Source organism: Oryzias latipes, chromosome 17 (assembly GCF_053564925.1).
Source record: "Oryzias latipes strain Hd-rR chromosome 17, Olatipes_Hd-rR_3.1".
NCBI lineage: Eukaryota > Metazoa > Chordata > Actinopteri > Beloniformes > Adrianichthyidae > Oryzias > Oryzias latipes.
Window position 1 is genome coordinate 33,136,940 of NC_136253.1, and position 21,571 is coordinate 33,158,510.

The window sequence follows — 21,571 nt, forward strand, 5'->3', positions numbered from 1 at the left end:
AAAAAAAAAACGCTTGTCAGGCCACATTCTCCTTGCTCTGCTCCATTCTGATCAACCACTTGTAGACGAGTAGATCCATGTACTTTGTCATTTTCCTCATCTGGCTCAAAACTGTACAGCTGGGTAGCGCAAACCCTGCTCGCTATTTTGTTTGCATTGATAATGTAAAGCTGGTGTGGTATAGAGGCTGGAAAAGCCATGTCACAAAGCCACTACGTACATTTTGGGCATTTTCCACGCAGTAAATGTTGGTCTTTGGCGATACATGCGTGATATACGTAGTTCATCAGTGTTTATTGAGTTCGACATTCGTCAATGTTCGCAGATATTCGTCGACCAACGGGTCTTAATATGAAATCAGTTTTGAGCTGTTCAAAATTTTTGGTCGAGTGAGAATTACGCAGTTTACGCCCCCCCCATGGCAATGGTCCTGCCCACCACTCAGAGGTAAATTTCTAACAACTACTTCTCTGCAGAAACTTTATCTTAGAACACAACTAGGGCTCCACGATATGAGGAAAGCTCGCGATATTAGTGATCAATATTGTGATGATGATATAACTTGCGTCACATGAACAAATAGCAAAACAACCAAAAACATCATTCCCATTTCACTGCAACAGTTTAAAAATTATACTCCAAATGACTATCGTCTACATAGTAGGGGAACATCTAACATAAAAGGGTTCCATCCGATTGGTCAAATACGTAAAAGGATTTATTTGATTTCTTAAATACTTCAAGCTGCCATTAGATTGTTTTAGCACATTTAGGGTAGGCTTTTATTGCAATTTTTGCTGTCTTTTGTGATATTCATATTGCACAGATATCGCGATAACAATACATTTGCAATTTATTGTTCAGGCCTAAAACCAACAGTTTTTATTTTTTATTTTAGCTAAAAACGACATGTTTATAATTAAAAGGCGACTGGGAATGCTTTTAAAATAGCTCAAAAGATGACCGGAGCGGGTTTTTAACTACATTTTGCAAGTATGTAACAGCAGGAGTAATGCACCAAAGTGTATTGATTTTTAGAAAACAGGAAGTAGAGTTTTTGCCAAGCCTATATTTATGTCCAGCGCTGTTGAGCATCAGAAGACTAGTCGGCAGGCTTACCTTTAAGGCACTGGAGTATTTGAATTGCTCTCTCTGCTTTTTGAGTTCTCATTAATTTCAAGGGTCTTTTTCAAGCTTTCCCGAGGCGCGGCCACTAAAGAATCTGCTTAATTAGTCGGTCTCATCGCAGAGCACATCTATACTGTACGAATGTAATGTCCTGGATACCCTCCCATCTTCTAACTTGATCTGTTTTTAACCTTCTTTGTCTAAAACAAAAATAATAATGTTTCTGTTCTACCCCATGTCTTATACTTTACGATCCTTTTTTAAGGTAACAAAGCAGAAATCAAACTGTGAAATGAAAGTTGTGTTGAACAAAATGATAAAAACTCATGAAGTAAATTTTTTTATGAGGCCCAAAAATCTCCGGTTCTTAATTTGATCTTCCTTTTTACAAGCTCACAGTCATTTTGCAGTCATTGAAACTTGTTTTGCAGGTCCTTTTTCATAGTGGAGGTTATTCTGTGTGTTTATGTGTGAAATAAACTTAATATATTGTTATATTGTCTTTTTAGTAGTTAAAAGGAACTAGCATTTATGTGATAAGAAGTACTTTGTTCAAGGCTTTGCTTTACGTGGCAGGTCAAGGTGAATGAATAAAACTGAAATGTCCTCATGCTCTGCAGTCTTCATACTCAACCAGGAATAAGCCACTTGATATGAAAATACTAAATGTGTTTTATATTTTTCACTTAAGTGCATAATCAAGTCTACATGTGAAAGAGTCTATTTCCTCTGTTTTTTGAGTGATTATTTTATGTGTTAATCATAACACTACGAATGCATCTGTTCTCTTTCAGCAGACTTTGACAAAGTTCACTTCAGTTCAACACCGTTAGCAAATCAGAATTAGAAGTACCGGTACTTTATTGATCCCACACGTGGGAAATTTGTGCGTTACCGTAGCAGTTAACATAAGAAAGAATGGGATAATATAAAAATAATAATTTAAAAAAAAAGTAGCAGAAATGTAAATAAATAAGGAGGTGTAGTTTAAAGACTATTTACAAAAAGTTAACAATGTGCAAAATGTGCAAAAATGTGAAAAAGTAATCTGTTACACTGTGAGGTATGATAGAGTAGAATTGTGTTGGGTAAGAAAGATTTCCTGTCCTCTGCCGGTTCCAAGCCCGGTTTGAGAAGGTTGCGTCAGGAAGGGCATCCGGCGTAAAACATTGCCAAATTTACCATGCGACTTGTTCGCTGTGGCGACCCCTGATGGGAGAAGCCGAAAGTGGAAGAAGAAAGATTTCCTGTATCGGGCAGTTTTGTAGCAGAGCTGTCTGAGCCTCATAGAGAATAAGCTCCGCTGTTTGTCCAGAACAGGGTGGCCACCACAGACGGGTAGAAGATCTCCAGCATCTTGCTGCACACATTGAAGGACTTCAGCTTCCTTAGGAAGTAGAGTCTGCTGCAGACCTTTTGGTACACAGCAGTACTGTTGTTCCTCCAGCTCAGTCTGCTGTCGATAGTAACTCCCAGGCATTTGTAGTCCTCCACCACTTCCACATCGCTGCCCAGGATGCAGAAAGGCTGCAAGACTCTGTCTCTTTCCTTAGGAAGTCAATCATCATCTCCCTGGTTTTGTCCACGTTGAGCTGCAGGTGATTCTCTCCAGCCCACCCCACAAATCCGTCCACTAGCCTCCTGCACTCTTTCTTGCTTAATTTACACCCCACTGCGACAGAGTCATCAGAAAATTTCTGTAAGTAAATAAAAACAGAAATCAACCAAAATGGGTTTTTGGACACTTTTTGTAGCTTTTTGTGCAGCCGCCCCTTACGAAGGACTGGACTTTGCTAAAAGTGAAGAGAATAAAGTTTTGTTGTTTGCAGATGACATTGTGGTTTATAGTGAAAGCGGGGAGCAGGTACAGTAACATCTAGAGAGGTGGAGGTTTGCTCGGTAACAGAGAGAAATAAAGGTCAGCTGTGCAAGAATGAGTATCTGTGTGTAAACTGGAATGACTTCAGTAATACATTGAGATTACAGGGCAAAGAAGGTGTAGAACTTTAAGTTGGTTCAGAAACAGAGGCTTTGTTAACAGACAGGAGCCAGAGCAGATGATCTTGTGGTTCTTTTTTGGGAGTGACCAGGATGGATAGCTTACACAGTAAGCTTTCTAAAAATGATTTTATTTATTTTCCTTTCTTTTAATTAAATAATTCAAAAAGAAATTTATGAATGTGATTGGTTACACCCTACCAGCACCAGCCAATAGGAGTTGTTATTAAAAAAAAAACATATATGTGAAACTTTGTCACTTTGAAGTTGTGTCCTTGTTCAGTGAAACTCTACTCAAGATTTTAGTCTCATTACTGATCCCAACTGAGGTTGCCCTTATATGCTGTGAATGTGCCCCCTTTAGGTTTCCACTCTGCTTGTTGTAGGCACCCAACCCGCAAGTTTAATCTCAGCCACATCCCGCGGTTCCATCTGTTCCTGAAACACAGCAAAATGGCGTATTTCTCTTTTTAATGATTAATAGCAGAGGGCTAAATGTTTTACGGTGCAGTTAATCGAATCAAGAGGGGTCCACCACTGGGTTTTCTTTGTTTTTACTGGATGATGATGTTTTTAATGGATTTGAACTGAAGCTTTTTTTTTTTTTTTACAAACACCTCTCCCCCTCCCCCCAATTCCCCCTTATTTTTAACAGTATCTTTATTCGACAGATTTGGTGCATTTACAAATTTAGCTTTTTCAAAACCTTTCTTATCAGTGCCTCTTCTTTTGTTTCCCCTTCCAGTCGTTTGTCTCTCGTCTCCTTCACTCTCCTCCTCCTTCATCTCTTCGCACAGTGCATCATGTGAAGAGGTGAAGCCGTTAAGCACTTGGAGAAATAAAAGTGATTTATGAATGGACCAACCTACCTGGCTGCTGGAGGGGGAAGCCAGTGGCAGTCGGTCTGTGATCCAGCAGCCCTTTGTTCCCTCTAGTCTCACTGCAGGGGAAGCCTCTCTGCTTCTCCTGCCTTTGCTCTTCTACCGTACCTTCCTCATGCAATAGTTTCCAATTTACTGAGTTCAAAAATACATAAACCTGTACGACCTGCAAAATCCCCTTTCAGGGACGTACATCCATAGTGTGCAGCTTTATGATTTTTGCATTCAAGCCTATCAACTTAGTAAATGGTTGCACATCGTTCTGGTTATACAGTTATGTTGACCCTGATGCTATTTGTTTTTTCTTTATTGAAAATTTCCATTTTTATGTCTCCGATCTCCAATACAGTTGGTTTAGTTGGTCACCATCAAACAGGATTCTCAGAAGATCCGTTCATCAAGCGATACATGATCATTAAGTTGTCTAACTTAAACCCCACTTTTTCTTAATGTGATTTGTTTTCAGTGTCAGACACAGAATCTGTTATGTTTCTGTAAAGGTATTCTTTGATTGCCATGAAATCTGTGGTTTCTGAGCCGCCAGTTTGCTGCAGCACACCCGGTTGAACCATTCCCCCACCAGTTGAAGCTCTCCCAGTAATCACCTCTCTGGATGAGCTGGGGCCAGTCCAACAAATCAGTCAAAACATGCTTCAGTCCCCTTGTGACCTATCAGAGCACCCAGATTTTCTCAAGGGCTGGGACAAAAAAGGCGCTGAGCCAATAGATAAGCCTAGTCTCGTTGTAATGGCCTGTCTATGCTGCTTCATTCAGAGTCCGTCCTACCAGCACATTTTGGGGCAATGTGGGGTGGGGAACGTGTAGGAATGGATGGATGGATGGATGGATGAGGGAAAAATATTTCTGGATGGATAGATTAGGAGAGATGGAGGAAGAGTAGAGCCCTTACTGATGCAACTCAAGGACAAGGGGAGCTTTTGGGAATGGAAACTGTAACAAGCAAAAAGAAAATCTTTCATTGTGAGGCCAATGTAATCATGCCCCCTCCCACCCTCTTTTTGTTGTTTTTCTTCACTCACTTGCCAAACCTAGAAAGAACGAGATTTATTTGTGGCACTTTAAGTGCCTCAGCAATGCAGGTAATAAATCGGGCAGTGAGGTGAGGTACTTCCACTGCACAGCTGTCAGGCAGCTTTAGTGCTGTCTTCCCTGTTTAAGAATTTGTGTAGTCCCACTGATGTGACGTATTGGAATAAGTAAAATTAATTGCTCGGATATTTGATGATACATAAATATCAATGATTTCCCTTTGGTTTTCCCCATGAATATTTTATAGTGTTTTTTTTTTCTATTGTTGTTGTAAATCCTACAGTGGGATAGACATAGTTTTACACCCCACAAAAACTATGTCAATAGTGCTTTGAAATCATTACACTTTCGTCATGTTTTTATCCCAGTAGAGCCATGCCAGGAAACTGTTGATCAGAATGATTAAGAATCACTTATTTTAAATTTATTAAATGTTGTGTTCAGTTCTATTTTTAATATTAATTTCTTTGCTCTGCTAAGATTTGGTAAGACTGAGCTACTAAATCTAGTAGAACAACTACCTCCTTCAGGAATAAGGCAACAGATTTGAAATTGTTTTGAACTGTTCCTGACTGTGGAGAGTTGGTTAAAACCGTCAAAAGTGCCAATGAAACCTGTATAGGAATAAAATCCTTACTCTCGTGCACCTGTACCGGGGGTTGAGTCCTATAGGTGAGGCTGGTTTTGGGGTCGTTCGGGCCTGTGTAGGGTCATAAAAAGAGATCCGACCACATTGTCAGTGGGGAGCGCAGGTCTTTTCAAATCCCTTGAGGCTTCTACGGTCACCTCAAGGGGCGTCATGAAAATGAAATTGTCGAGTGTGTGGTAAGTGAAGCATTTGTAAGGATGATGTAAGTAATTGCTCACAGCACGGCCTCAGAAAAAAATGTGCATGAACATTTTTACTCTTTAGGCTCACCGAACGGGATATTTTTTGTGGGCCACCTGCATTCCTCTTACAGGTTTCCCCCTTTTTTGCCCGCAGGACGCACTTATCTACCTGTAAGGGCAGTTGCGACAAGAAAGTTTTTTGTCTTTACAAAAGATACAAAAAAAGACAGCTTCCTTAATACACGCCATGCAAATTAACAATATGTTAAAATTGTATTCATTTACACTCCATCCAGGAAATAGTGAAGTATTGTTAGTTTAAACAGTGTACATTAGGCCTGCACAATAAATCGCAAGTTTATCGTGGCAATATCAAGCTGTGCAATACTCAAATCGCAAAAGACGGTGAAAATCGAGTTAAATGGTTACCTTAAATGTGCTAAAACAATCTTAAGGCAGCCTAAAGTATTTAATGAATCAAATAAATCTCTTTTTGCATTTGACCAATTGGATGGAGCCCTTTTATGTTAGATGTTAACCTCCTATGTAGACAAGGGTCATTTGGAGTAAAGTTTAAGATATGTTGCCTCTTATTTGAATTAACCTGTTGCAGTGAAATGGAAATATTTTTTTTCTTTCACTATTTCTTCATGTATTTCAAGTTATATCATATTGAAGCGATTCTGTAGCATTGTTAAAAATAAAAGTCAAAACCAGAAATGCTTTTTCATTTTCAAAATGAAGCTGCATTTTTTGACCCAAAATGAAAATGAAAAAGCAATCCACCAAAATGCTTTTGTTTTTTTTTTGGATGTTAAAATGCAATCCCCTCTTTGCATTTTCCTTTTAATTATGACACAGAATGAGCGATGTTTAAGAAGAAAATGAAAAAGCAGTTTGAAGTATTGAATTTTCAATTTAATTTTGAGTCATTTGATGCAGTTACATTTTGAAAATGAAAAAACATTTCTGTTAATCCATTTAATTGTCAAATTATACATTTCTAAATGAATTTTGCTACACATTTACCAGAGAACTGTTTGAAAATGAAATGTCAAATACCATTTTCTTTATCATTTTAATTAAGTGACAGAATAATTACTGTTGAACAATAAAATGAAAAAGCATTTTGGTGGATTGCTTTTTCTTTTTCATTTTGAGACAAAAAATGCAGCTTCATTTTGAAAATGAAAAAGCATTTCTGGTTTTGACTTTTATTTTTATTTATGCTACAGAATGGCCTCCATAATCGTCATTGCAATTTGATCATTAATATAGCAAATTGCGGGTCTTCCTCATATTGTGCAGCCATAGTATTGATGCTATACATGGATGCTTAGTTTATCAAAACTCACATTTGTTTCTGGCACTAGTATTACCCACTGTAATGCATTTTTTTGCGAGACATTCAGGCCTCTGCTGAAATCCAACCAAGCTTTGTTGTTGAATAATGCAGGCCATGTTACCTCAGTAAGCTGTGCAGATGCCACAGCCAGACAGTGGCTGTCATGTAAACATAGTATGACGAGTTGGAGAGGTTAAACCTTTATTCTGTTGTTTTGGTCTGAGACGAAATGGCACAAAGAATTTTTCTGTGCAAAATGTATTAATCTTGGAAGATTTTTGACATTTACATCGATATATTTGCATTTTTTTGGACCCTCTGGTGAATCTTAAGAAATGTCTGTAATGAAGAGACTCTCACAGGTTGAATTCAGGGAAATGTTTGGGTGAAAAATATGGGTGTTTTTGTGAAACATTGAGATGTTAAAAAATGTGATTTGTAATGAGGTTGGCGATCATGAAAGCCCCTTATATGGTGACAGTAGCAGAGTGGATGTGGAACAAAGGATCTACAGAGCAGGAAGATTCTCCTTCGCTCTCCAGAAGTCCATCCTCTGGATCAGCTTTCTAGTGTGGATATTTGTTAGGAATAGAAAGCCTTTCCTTTAAAAGGACATAAAGAAGTTTGTGTTAATAATGTGTCATGGATATGTTTTAGGATTGAAGCTGTTGTTTTTAAAGATATTTAATATGGATGGGTGAGAACACTTACAGTATCTTAATATAAATGCTTTTTTTGGCTTTCTTAGATTTAGATTGTTGTGTGGAGGAACACCACGGAAATGGACATGATTTTGGGGCTTAATAATGAAGTACTAAAGATGAATTGATGTTCAGGTGATAGTGGAGATAAAACATTTCCGTTCTGCTTTGGTAACAGAAGGGTTAACTCGATTAATCCACTGAAACATTATTTTCCTTTTTTTCTGATCAGTTAGTCTTTCTGCAGAACAGAGGTCAGGTCAGACTTTCATACACTTGTAAACACAAAGCTATAACAATAGTCCAATGTGAAGGAAGGGGTTTGGTTTAATATCACTGACAGTTTTATACTAATTATTTTCCCATCCAGCTGCTGCTGACTGACAGTGTTCAACATTGTATTCAGAATAGAGGTAAAGGGTAGATCTGAAAGTCTGCTCACATGAGTACAGTGGGGCAAAAAAGTAGTTAGCCACTAGTTGTGCAAGTTTCCCCACTTAAAAAGATGAGAGAGGCCTGTAATTTACATCATAGGTATACCTCAACTATGAGAGAAAAAAATAGAAAAAAAAATTACAGGCCTCTCTCATCTTTTTCAGTGGGATAACTTGTACAGTTGGTGGCTGACTAAATACTTTTTTGCCCCGCTGCAGAGCATAGTGTTATTTTTTAAAGAGAAGTACCAGTCTGGCTCCCTTTGCTGTATTTTCAGCTGGAGTATGAGGTTTTGATTTTATCAGAAAGCTTCAAGATTGTGCAAATCTGAAGATCCTGCTGTTATCTTCTGGAATGACAAACTAAGCTTCTTTTCTTATCCTGACCCTTTTTGCTTTTTCTTTGAAAACGAACAGCCTCTCACTGGTTCATCTTTACCCTCTCTTCACTTTTTACGAGGCAGATATTTGTAAGATATTTAAGTTATTTAAACAAAAGCTAAGGCCAATGTGAGATGCACGCACTAATGACGAACAGGTGATGCTGTTGTTAGGTGACCCTTACGCCATACTTACTGACCTTCCGCGAATAATGCACACTCAGGGTGGGCACGTGATATGTTAGTGCAGGTGTCACCAACACGGTGCCCGCGGGCACCCGGTCGCCCGCAAGGACCACATGAGTCGCCCGCGGGCCTGTTCCAAAAATAGCACATCTCATAGAGAGCTGCGTCTAAAAATTAATTTTGTTCTGTTGCTATTATTTTTTTAATCACACTTGTATGTATATAGATTTAAAAAATACTATCTTAAAAATACTTTAAGGTTAACGCGCACAATATTTACCTATGGGCAGTAAAGTAGAGCTTGTGGGATGTGGAGAGTAAGCTAGCGGGCGCTGTATGCACTTTCGTACCCCAAAAACATGGCAGAAAAAAGAAAGAAAACGTATCTCTTTCACAGTGAATGGGAAGAGGAGTTCTTTTTTACGACTGTAAAAGAAACCTGCGTGTGTCTGATTTGCGGGACGACCGTGGCGACAGCAAAACGGCACAATGTGGAGAGACATTTCAATACGTGTCACAAAAGCTACCATGATAAATATCCACCTGCAAGCGCCCTACGGGCAGAAAAAGCCCGTGAGCTAAAGACCGCTCTGGGTAAGCAACAGTCTTTTTTTACGAGGCCGGCCAAAAACTCACAAAAAGCATCCGAAGCCTCGTTTAGAGCTACACATTTTCTGATCAAGAAAAAAAAGGCATTTACAGATGGAGAAGTTGTCAAAGAAGCGATGTTATTAATTGCTAACACTGTATTTAAAGACGAGAAAAATGGAAGCGACCTAATCTCCACTCTTTCCGACGTCCAACTGGGGGCATCTACGATGGCAAGACGAGTATCAGCTATGTCCAGTAACTTGGTCGATCAGTTGGAGCAGGATCTGGCGAAGTGCAAGTGGTTTAGCCTCCAGTGCGATGAGTCCGTGGACAGCAGCAGTACAGCGCAGTTATTGGTTTTTATCCGGATGGTGTTTAATGATTTCTCCACAAAAGAAGAACTCCTGACACTACTGCCCTTAAAGACAACTACGAGAGGAGTTGACATTTATAACACGGTGAAGGAGTTTTTCGTGCAGAAAAAGGTGCCATTGGAAAAGCTGGTAGCGGTGACAACAGACGGGGCTCCTGCTATGGTCGGCCGACAGACAGGTTTCATCGCTCACTGTAAACGTGACCCAGACTTCCCCAAATTTCTGCATTACCATTGCATCATTCACCAGCAGGCGTTGTGTGCGAAAGTGATCGGCTTTGGGCACGTGATGACTCCCGTTGTGAAAATCATAAACAACATCCGCTCCAAAGCAAAGCAGCACAGGATTTTCAAGGTACTATTAGAGGAGATGTCAGCAGAATATGGGGACCTACTGCTACACACAGAAATCAGATGGCTCAGCAGAGGACGAGTTTTGCATCGTTTTTTGTCTCTTTTGCGTGAAATCAAAGAGTTCATGCAGTCCAAAGGCGAAGATGTCTCACTGCTAGAGGACACAGAGTGGACACTTGACCTTGCATTTTTGGTGGACATTACTGGGAAACTAAACCTCCTGAACTGCCAGCTGCAAGGCAAAGGTAAGACTGTTGTCGATATGATAAGTGCTTTAAATGCATTTAAAGCCAAAATGAATGCATTCTCTGCAGATTTACAGAGAAAAAAAGTTCTGCACTTTCCCTCTGTGCAGTCAGTGCTGAAAGACAATGCTTCTGCATCTGAGACATTTGAAAAAGTGGCAGAAAAGTACATTGAAGTAATAAACAGACTTGGGCAAGAGTTTGAGAATAGGTTTTGTGACCTTCATCAGCTTGAACCATGTGTGTTCTTCATTTCCAACCCTTTCATGAATGGGGACACAACATGCTTTGCTGAGCAGTTAAGTGCAACGTTCAACTTGGATGCTGGACAGGTGGAGATTGAAATTATAACATTGCAAAATGATCTCCATCTCAAAGCCTACCAGGCTGCACCAAACTTTTGGCGCCTTGTTGACACAGAGAAGTACAGTGGAGTATGCACAGCAGCCATGAAGGTTGCCAGCCTGTTTGGCTCAACCTATCTCTGTGAATCAGCATTTTCTGACATGAACTTCATCAAAAACAAACACAGAACACGCCTCACTGATGCACATCTGAGAGACTCACTCACAGTTGCAGTGTCAAGTTACACACCAGATTACAACACACTGGTGAACAGCATGCAATGCCAGTCTTCCCACTAACCAAGGACGGATACCAGATGTAGTCAGTGACAACATGGTAGTGCCATGGCAAAGTTGAATTAAAATATTGAAGAATTGTGTTCAATTTAAAAGTGTGTTCATGACATTTAAAAGTTATAATTTTGTTAAACATAACACAGACTTGGCCATTAGTTCAAAATGTGAAATAAAAAATGTATTACATATTTAAAAATATGTAAGTTGATTTTGTTTAACATTACATAATTGTTAACTTTTTGAAACATGTTGCAACATAGTTCATGATTTGTTAACAGGGCATGTCAGTGGCTTGTGCAAATGGGATATTTTTTGCTAAAATGTAGTGATGTAAGTGATCATCTGAAAATGTAACAAATACTGTGATTAATAGAGATAAAGTGTTGAATATTGATATCTGTTTCCCACCTTGTTGTCATTTTTGATAATCATTGTTAGAAATCATTAACATGATCAGTGTTTTTACATAGGTGAGTATTACTAATCATTATAAATAATGTATAACTAAAGGCAAACTGAGCAAATTTGTTATTTCAGAAGAGCGTATCAAACTGGTAGCCCTTCGTATGATTCAGTAACCGTGAAGTAGCTCTCAGTTTCAAAAAGGTTGGTGACCCCTGTGTTAGTGCATCCATAAGACGCCTGTAGGATGTCCACACAAACTACACATTCGTCGTCTGCTTTCCGTTACGCTGTCTCATTTCTTATGACGTATGCGTGATCCTGTCATATGGTTAAGTTTCACCCTACAGGCTCACCACGCGGTCTATGACCTTGCCACCCATGTGCCCAGTGCAGGTTTTCTGTTAGTATATATCCACAGGTACAGTTGTGACTTAAAGCTTAAACTGTAGATGTTCTCTAAAGAATTCTCGCTTGGTGCCTCATCCGGCTGTCTGCTGGTTGTTTGCCTCCATCTTTCCGTTTAGAAAAACGTGTGTTGGGCAGAACTGTGGTTTTACAGTCTTGGGAGTGGATGGTTGCTTCCTTTGTTACGTTGTGATACAAAGTGTGTATTGTGAAAAAAATCGATGCATTCTTATATTTGATGTACCTGTAAGCAGCAGTGTCTCTTTGTCGTTCCGTGTGCACTCTCACATTTGCAAGACTCACCTTTCTCATCATTAGCTTTATAAAGCATTCCCTGAAAACAGATGGGCTTTTGATGACTAATTCCAAATGCAGCGTATGACTCTTCTGTCTTGTGCTTGAAGGCATAGTTAATGACAGACGCTACGCCAAACACGTCTCCCTCATCAGCGTAACCACATGTTCGTGTGCAACCTTTAGTCTCAGGCTGAGTGTTCTGGACCGTCCAGAGTCGCTGTCCCTCTGATGCTCGCTTCCTGCTGGAATAACTGACCACTACACAGGTGGCTGTCAGCCAGGCGGGGTGCAGAAGGAGAGCCCTGTCGGCCCCCAACATTCACACACACACACACACGATTAAGTGTGCACACACTTCCACTGTGATAATAGTCAACACAACCAGACCCCAGGGCACGAAAGGCCTTCCCAGTCAATGACAAATTGGAACCCAAAACAAGGCTGGTGTATTTCTCTTGAGGGATTCTGGAGATCTCTCACAGGGTGACCCAGTTCAGTCATGTCTTCCCTGTTCTCTTACCACCTTCCTGTCGGTCCACCTGCATTCAGACCAGTGTTCACTCCATCATTACGACCTCACTCACTGCTAACATCACCAACAAGGGTTTAAAACCAGTTTCATTCATTCTTAATTTACCCTTGTTTTTTTTTTTTTGCTTTTCCAGCAAGTATTTTAACTGCAGTGCAGCAATACCAGTATGAGGGATTAATATTAATGCCTGCCCATTTGCCCCAGCGTGGAAGAGGCCCTGTCAATCAAAGCTTCCTCTGAAGGGGCTGTCAGTTGCAGCAAACACATCTTTGGCAGTCAGGTGTTTAGATCTGACACTGGAAGGGCCTGCAGGGTTCTTCTATTACAGCATGTTTGGAATCATTGGGAAATATTTCCATCTAATCACATCCCTCCAAAATGCTGTTGAGGGGTGATTAGAGTTAAATGAGATCTGATGCACAACGTAACATGTGCAAATGAGTAAAAACAAAACCTTGTTTACCTAAAAAAGTAAAGGTATTTTTTTATCAAACAGGAACATTAATCATAAATCCCTTATGAGATGAAAAACCCACCGTATGCGGGCAAATAAACCCATAGCGACACGTTCTAAATGTGGGTTTCCGTTTTGTTTTTTTCCCCCTCCATCCGAGCGCTACATCTCTGCATTAAGTACTCAGAGATTGCTACAAGCAATGCAGGTGGGTACGGAACAGTGCAGTGAGAGGCGAGGGGAGTGATCAGCGTTCTGCACTCTTCATCTCTGCAGCAGAACAGCAGCCTGCAAACCACCATCCCAACACTGGAGATGATCGGCTCTTCCTCTGTGTCCCCCTTTCTCTGCCTTTAGTTTTCATTTATTTACATCCTTAAAGACACGTCATCATTTTATATACTTTATATTCACATATTAAAGTGAAAAAGCAACTTTTGTGTTTAGCTTTAGTTGAAAAATGCCAATGAAGCACTGGTATTCGGGGCTGAACAAGTTTTCCTTCCAGCATTGCTGCTTTATTGCTCTTTAAAGTGAATGTAATCAATGGCTGCTTTGTGTCTTTTAAATATCTTCTTTGATCATTTATATGATTTCTATCAATGCTGTTTTTTTCTTAAATTTTATTAGAGGATTAAAATACAGTAAAAAAAAAAGTACAAATCCTCAGACAGTTGACTGCTCAAAGTAATTCTAAGAATTTAAATGATAGAATGAATAATATAACTCTGCAGCTTTTCTTCTACATGGTTTTACCTGCAATACTTTGCTGCATCACTGAGTCATTTTATGCTCAGTACCTACAGCAATTTTACGAGACAAAATCTTATCTCAAACATTATCTTTAACTGCTTTCATCCACTGCTGTTTCCTTTAATGTTTCTGCATTTTGCTGGCCGCTTATAGATTTTATTATTGTGAAAATGTAGTAATCTGGAAGTTGTAACCACCAGGTTTGTGTGTTCTCCACATTGATGATAGTATTGAGTTTAGTGAGTTTACATTTTAGCAACAAAAAACATTAGGAACCTAATCCTATTGCGTTTTCAGATTTATGAGTGAATTGGGAAAGTATATTTATTGAAAAGAGCTTACTTGAGGTATTTAGTTTTCTCAGGATGTAGGAAATAAATATCTAATTTTTTAGTTTAAAAAAAAAAAAACCTCAGCTTTTAATCGGTTTTGATTAAACAAATTGACTGCAGAGAAAACAGTTCCAACTTCAAATGAATTATGGCATAAGTCAGGTTTACGGCTGAAGTGGGATACTGCCTAGACACCCATTAGCAGCAGATCAGCTTTCCCCTTCATCACACATTCTCTAAGTGACATTTATGGTTGGATTACTAAAATCAATCATTAAATCCCACCTCCGATGGAAATCATGCTTTTGGAGTTTTTGACATGTACTTAAAAATTCATTTCATTTTTTTCAGTTTTTTTTTTTTTTTTTTTTTTGCTTTTAAATTGCTGTCAATCAAACTGTAGCAACGACGACGCTCAGTTTGAATTAATGAGCTGTTGGGATGTCCAAAAAAGTCCAAAGTGTGTTTTCCACATTTGTGTTCTCTCTTTGACCGAGTTTGAAGGCTTGCTGTCCCACATTAACCAAAGCAGGTAAAAATAAAAACAAAAATCAAATCAGGGGACCTTTATTTTTTATTGCCTGGTTGAAAATTGGAAATATATATTAAAGTTCAGGAGGCCCAAGCAGGCCGGTACTGTTGGGAGATTTGGTTCAGATGGTGCCAAATCACCCCCCACTGCTGGAATTGCGCTGTGCGCCGCACCCGTCGCCCAGATTGTGTTTGTACTATTGACTTAACACTGAAACTGGCCGTCTCTACCGCGCGAATCGCGTTTGGTGAGAACGCAGTGTAACCGTAACCCGTAATCCTAACCGTAACCCTTCCTTTGGGTCCGTGCGGCCAAGAAAAACGTTCAGCACTGGCCACGCGTATTTTCCTAATATGTGCCCTCAATGGTCAGGAAAACGCCCCAAAAACATGATTTTCATTGGAGTTGGTCTTTTGAAGTAGTTTTTTGAAAAATCTCTAGAAAAAACTTTGAGGTGAAAACTCAAAGTTTTAATTAATTGAAAGTTCTTTCCTGTTTAGCTTAAATTGTTGAGTTTTCGTATAACTAAACTATCTGAAAGAAAAAATTAAATGATCAACGTTTGACTAGAATAATAGAGTATTTTAGATTATAAACCAGCACCGGTGACTTTGAGTCCCACAGTTTAAGCTCTCTGCTGCCGGCTGTTCCTCCTCAACAAAACAGTTTCATAAGGGAAGAACTGAATGGACGCATTTAAATCCATCAAGTGCTGTTTTGCCTTACAATGGTCGCTGCTTTTGCACTTCATCAAGGCAAATAAGAAACTTGCAGCTTAATCTAAATAACAGTGTGCTTAGTAAAGAAAATTCTCCTCATGTTATATTTTATCATCATGTGCAAAAACTAGATTTACCGTGGACTTAAACTGTGTATTGAAGCGTGTTGTGTAACATGATTGTTTCTTTGTGCGTCCGATCTCATTACTCCCTTCTCTCTGTGTTTTCCACGCAGCGCCATGCGAGTGCTGCTATCCAAGCTCCCGAGACCATGGATTGTGGATGAAAAGAAGGACGACGGCTACACCGCACTGCATCTCGCCGCCCTCAACAACCACGTGGAGGTGGCTGAGCTGCTGGTGCACCAGGTAGCAGCAGCTCCACGCACTGAAATCCCAACTTTAACTGTTGATGGAGCTTTTGTCAGAGACGTGAAGGATTCTTGAGAAAAGGTGCCCTACAACACGTCAAACGTTGACGTCAGTGTTTACTCAGAGATTCCCTCAGCGCTACTGCATCAGTTCATCCTCCAGCCAGCAGAAGACCACTGAATGCTGCCTCCACTGTTTTCCCCAATAGCCAAGGAGGAGTAGACCGGTTCAAGCTCCCATAACTGCTTTTTTACGTGTTATTAAATCCATAAGGTTCACGGAGCCTCCAGGGGTTTTCTTTAGTGCTGCTGGGCCCTCATATCCTCCTCCTCTTGCAATTATGGGTTCAAGCTCTTTTTGCCCCTGAGATTGCAGGTGTAGCTCCCCAAAGAGTAGCACACACAGATATACAGCAAAAGTCACCCCATCCAGTTCAAACTGGGTTAATGAAGATATGGTGCAAGGCGGTGATGTTGCTGCAACGTTCCAACGCACGAATGTTCGCTGTGCAAGCTACCTTTCAGCAGGGACAGCTTTTTCCCCCTCGCAGGTTCCTGCAATGGGCTCGTTCGCAGTGATGGCTCAGCTTTCTATTCAGAAACTGCACCACACTGGCTGCACTGCAGATTCCCTGCCAGCCAAAAGCCGCTCAGACATTTGTATTCCTTAGGTATTTTACACACAGTCTGATCACAGTTATTATCTGGAGCCCGTTTTGTCTTCGGTTGACGCGTTTGCAGCTGTAAACGACATATGCAGCTTTATTCATTTTAGCTCTCCCGTCTGCTCTGAAGGACAGATGTAGTCATTTTTCTTGCTCTTTAAAACAAATATGGATGTCTTTGATGTAGTGTTGACATGCTGATACCGTCTTTGGTCACTTTGTTTGTTAATCTGCTGCCTATTTTCTCTTGTTCCCATCAAACAGGGCAACGCCAGCCTAGACATTCAGAATGTGAACCAGCAGACAGCATTGCATCTTGCAGTGGAGCGTCAGCACACTCAGATAGTTCGGGTGAGTGTGCACCAACTGGAACTTGCTGCCTTTGGTGATCTTTCAGACCTTCGGAAGAGTAAATATATCAGTGGAGCTCCCATTTGTTGGGTGTCCTGCAGCCGAATGAGCTCCTGCTTGTCAGAAGGTTATTAATGCTCTTTGAGGCGCTGTCCTGGTCAGTGTCTCACTTCAGAGCTTAGAGGTCACCACGTTGCCATCTTGTGGACTACAGAGAGAATGCACTCCTTTGTGAGGTTAAAAGACCAGTTCATTTTGAACAACAATCCTACAGATCAGCACTGTTATGTTTGCATGATCACATCTGTTTAAAGTCCTTCTGATTTGTGTTCACATGTTCCTCCAACAGCTTCTAGTGCGAGCAGAGGCCAAGCTGGACGTCCAGGACAAAGATGGGGACACGCCACTCCATGAGGCGCTGCGTCACCATACGCTCTCCCAGCTGCGACAGCTCCAGGACATGCAGGACGTCAGCAAAGTGGAGCCCTGGGAGCCCTCCAAGAATACAGTACATAAACGACCCATTAGTACCTATGCTGACTTTTTTCACTTTACTAATTACTACCTGGATTATTTCTTCTCATAAATTGTGAAGGCCTAACCTTTCATGCTGCTGTTTTCATTTTTGTTTGCTTTTTTTTTTCAAATGTGCGACTCAAAGGTCCATCAGAACATTGACTGTGTTTGTTCAATTTCGTTGTCAGTTGTCTCCTAGTCAGTTTGTCCCAGAATTTGTTGACAAATCTTGGATAAATAGGGTTCATTTTCAAAAATGATGGCAAATCTGTCATGTCTGGAAGTTCTGTCCCCAACCCTCCAGGGCCGCAGACCGGTACACGTCTGTGGGTCACTTGGTACCGGACGAAAGTGGAAAACAAATTCTGTCCTCCAAATCTGTCTGTGACTGTGTCTTAAATACACCTGCTGCCTTTATTATTGTTATATTTAGAAAGTACCTGCTTTTGTGTCAGACGTATAATTTTATTTTGTTGTTTTTATCCATCAAAAGTTTTTTTTTTCTTTTAAGCTTCCGCTATGCCGGTCAAGGTTAAAGTAAAGATGGATCCAAATCCTTGGGTTGAATGAGCCTGACACAAATTTGAATGATCAAAGACGGTTTAAAGCAGCATCAGATGTTTTAGAGCATGAAGACTTGATCAAACAAAGCTTCTGATTTGGGTAAATTCACCAAAGAGACAATTTGGAATTTTTAAAAATTCTACACAGACAATACTCTTATGTGTTACGCAATGTTCACACCAGTATGTGACGTACGCTCAAGAACCTTTTCTCCCGTTTACTAGCGCATGTCTGCCACCCACAGCTGGTAGAGGCTTGGTGCGAAATGTCACAGCGGTGAAAATCTCGTGAATCTTGTTCCAGGCTTTTTCTTTCACAGATCTATTCCGATTCACGAAATTCACATAATTCCTCCGGTCACAAACCGCAATGATTAAATCCTTCTCCATGGTTAATTTTCTAATCGTGGAGGCATGGTGAGACTTTTGTGAATTACAGTGGACGACATCCATACGTCACTACCAAATCTGAGCCCCTAATTGGTCAAAGTTTGAACAGGTTGAACTTTGAGCACTCGTTCAGTGGCCTTGCATTTTTAGCCCAAAAGCGGTAGAAACCGGTGTGGCGACGCAAAAGTGCTAGGCTTTTCATTGGAAGTGGTTGATTTAACGCACGTTGCCGAGGGGGGAGGGGGGGTGAACGCAGCAGTGAGCCAAGATTCAATAAAGATCTATGACAAATGTTTTTGCCCTTAAGGATTTGGGCCTTAATTGAGTTAATTTAACCTTTAATTTTTCCAAATCAGAAAGAACTTTTCTAAGTCATTAACTGAGGACCACAGCTTGAGATCACAGGAAGACTGATGCTGGTAACAACCATCAGTTCTCTATAACCAGCTTCTGCTCAGACTCTCAGTTTTACTTAAATATTATGAATCGCTATTCAGAGGACTTTAAAGTCTTCCTTCCTTCCTTTCTCCGATCCTCTGCTCCCTTCTCTCCTTCACTGTATTCCTGTGGTTCTCCTGCAGAGGACCGGAACAGACGGACATCAGTCCAAATTTAAAGATGTGTATTTAAGTCACCGTCCCACAGACTTCAACCAACATGAGAATTGAATTAACCGGCCTGATGGCTCCATCGGCAGACATGTTTGACCTGAGAAAAACACATTTCAATCAAGGTTGAAGCCATGATTTCTGAGAGAGGAGACATTAGGACCATCTTTACAATGGAATACTTTTGTGTCAAAAGTTTCCTGAGCTGAATATTAAAGCATTCTCCTTAAATCTGTTCCTGTTTTCAGGAAAATCTGTGAATTAAACAAACGTTTTAAACTGTCTTGTAACTCGAGAAGGAGGGTCTAAGGGCAGGGATGCCCTGGTTAGTTTAGTCTGTTTAGTTTAGTTAAGCAAGCATTGTATTTAGAACTGATTTTGTGTTTGTACATTTAGTGACGCCCATTGAGACAACTGTGTTGTAACATTGGGCCATATACGGTAAATAAAACTGGATTGAATTGAGCTGTTCCATTCATGAGCTTCCCTCTGCAGATAACTCAATGCTGCATCCTCATTAAATAGTCCTGCAGCACCCAGGTGTTGTTACCATCAATGATGATCAGATCTGGGGCCGTTTGAAGCCCAAGTTGCTGCAGTCGACTGAATGTTGATGAAACGTGTTCTGCTTCCCCTCGGGGGCTCGTTGTTTACCTTTGTTGACTCTAATGAGCTTTGGGGAGGGTGTAGAGCTCCTGATGGTCATTTCTGATCTGTGCAGTCATAAAATAAACTCACAGCTTCTTAAAAAATAGTGTTGAAAGCAGACCGGACACAGTTTCCACAGCTGTAAGAAAACCTTCCTGCTGTGTCTCTGACTTTGTTTTTTGTGTGTCTGTCTGGCTGTCCACAGTTAATTATGGGCTTGGGCACCCAGGGGGCAGAAAAGAAGAGCGCAGCATCCATCGCTTGTTTCCTGGCAGCAAATGGAGCGGACTTGACCATTCGCAACAAAAAAGGCCAATCCCCCCTGGACCTGTGTCCCGACCCCAACCTGTGCAAGGCTTTGGCGAAATGTCACAAAGAGAAGAGCAGGTAAACATGCCAGGAATGTTGAGGCATTGGGAGAAACGCTGGCTGGCTCTCCTTCAGAGGCCGGACAAGAAGATCGATGACACTCTTGTCTGTGCGGTAAATGTGCCGCTGCTGCAGTCAGGAGGCTGTGGGCTAACATGAAGACACAAAGGCAACAGCAAACTCTGATGGTTAAAAAAAAAAGTCTATATATGTCCAAAATATTTAAACTAAACAAAGATGAAAATGTTTGAGGCTTCGAAAAACAAGGTTTTACATTTCTTTAAACTTTGCAATTTATTTCAAACTTTTTGCTTTAATTCGTCTAGAAATTAAAAAAATACTCTGAATTGGTTTGCTTTGTATTTATAATACACAGAGCTTTTAAAATATACTCATGGCACTAAAAGAAGGAAGAACCAAAACAAAAATTAAAGCCACATTGTATGGCTGCAGACATTTCCCCCTTTGGCCCACTTTTTACCCGCCCTCACTGGCTGAGTGGCTGCTTCAGACCCATCACTCGATCCATCATCCCCCTGTGGGTGGCATTACCTCTTTTCTTTTAGTTTTATTTCCATAGCAACCATTTTATTTTTGGGTGACAAACAGGTCTGTGTTAATTTATAGAAGAATTGGCAACCATACATTTTTGGAATTCTTTAACACACGCCCACATTCCTAATATGGGCATTATCTATTTCATATAGTTTTGTTCAGTTCGAGGCGAGGATTCGTGAAAGAGATTTTACGAAATTCTGGCAACAGATGTGCGAGCATGCCACTTCTGAACGCCACTTTCGCAAGCTCGCCAGCTCTTAACGGCATTAAAAATCTTTTACTCACAAGTAGCTTCCCATCGATGCTCGAAAAGGTAAATTGAAATCCCTAGGAGTTTGAATTTGTTGAAGTTACTAAGGGGGATTTTTTTTTCTTTTTCTTTTATTATCCAAGATGGTGGTCCCTTCTCGAGGTCAAAGGTCAACAAAACTTTGGTTGTGCTTAACATAATGATCACTGGACCTGTTCTTTTCCCCGTTCACTCTGGCCATTATTTGAATTTTGTGAGTATGTGGTCGTCCAGGACTGGTGCGGGACTAAATAATAAACAAAAATTCATTTCATTTACAAAAAATAGAAATAATTGAACAAGTTTTTAATAATTTGATGCCTCAATCACGAATGAATTAATCTATGTGGATTCTGTGTCGTATTTCATAGATTTTAGACAGAATCTGGGCAGTGGTCTTTCCAAAGTTTCTTGTACAGTTTACCTGTTGGTGTTTCAGTGGCCAAGTGGGCACCCGGAGCCCGTCGCTGAACAGCAACATGGAGTCTCTGGAGGAGTGCATGGTGTGCTCCGACATGAAGCGAGACACTCTGTTTGGGCCGTGTGGACACATCGCCACCTGCTCACTCTGCTCTCCTCGCGTCAAAAAGTGTCTCATCTGCAAGGAGCAGGTCCAGTCCAGAACAAAGGTATCAGGAGCTCCACGGCGTCCTGCAGCATCCCCGGGAGCCGGCGGC

The 21,571-nt window shown here is 40.6% G+C and overlaps 1 protein-coding gene across 8 annotated transcripts in view; it reads left to right on the forward strand.

Annotated features, from left to right (window-relative positions):
• The window catches only part of mib1 (MIB E3 ubiquitin protein ligase 1), a 54,778-nt gene that overhangs the window by 27,379 nt on the left and 5,828 nt on the right, over nucleotides 1-21,571 (forward strand). For all 8 annotated transcript variants that reach the window (XM_011487021.4, XM_011487022.4, XM_020711183.3 and 5 more), the window contains 5 exons: nucleotides 15,803-15,935; nucleotides 16,867-16,953; nucleotides 17,303-17,461; nucleotides 19,884-20,065; nucleotides 21,334-21,523. In XM_011487021.4, coding sequence (XP_011485323.1) covers nucleotides 15,803-15,935; nucleotides 16,867-16,953; nucleotides 17,303-17,461; nucleotides 19,884-20,065; nucleotides 21,334-21,523 — 751 coding nt within the window. The remainder of the gene's footprint in view (nucleotides 1-15,802; nucleotides 15,936-16,866; nucleotides 16,954-17,302; nucleotides 17,462-19,883; nucleotides 20,066-21,333; nucleotides 21,524-21,571) is intronic.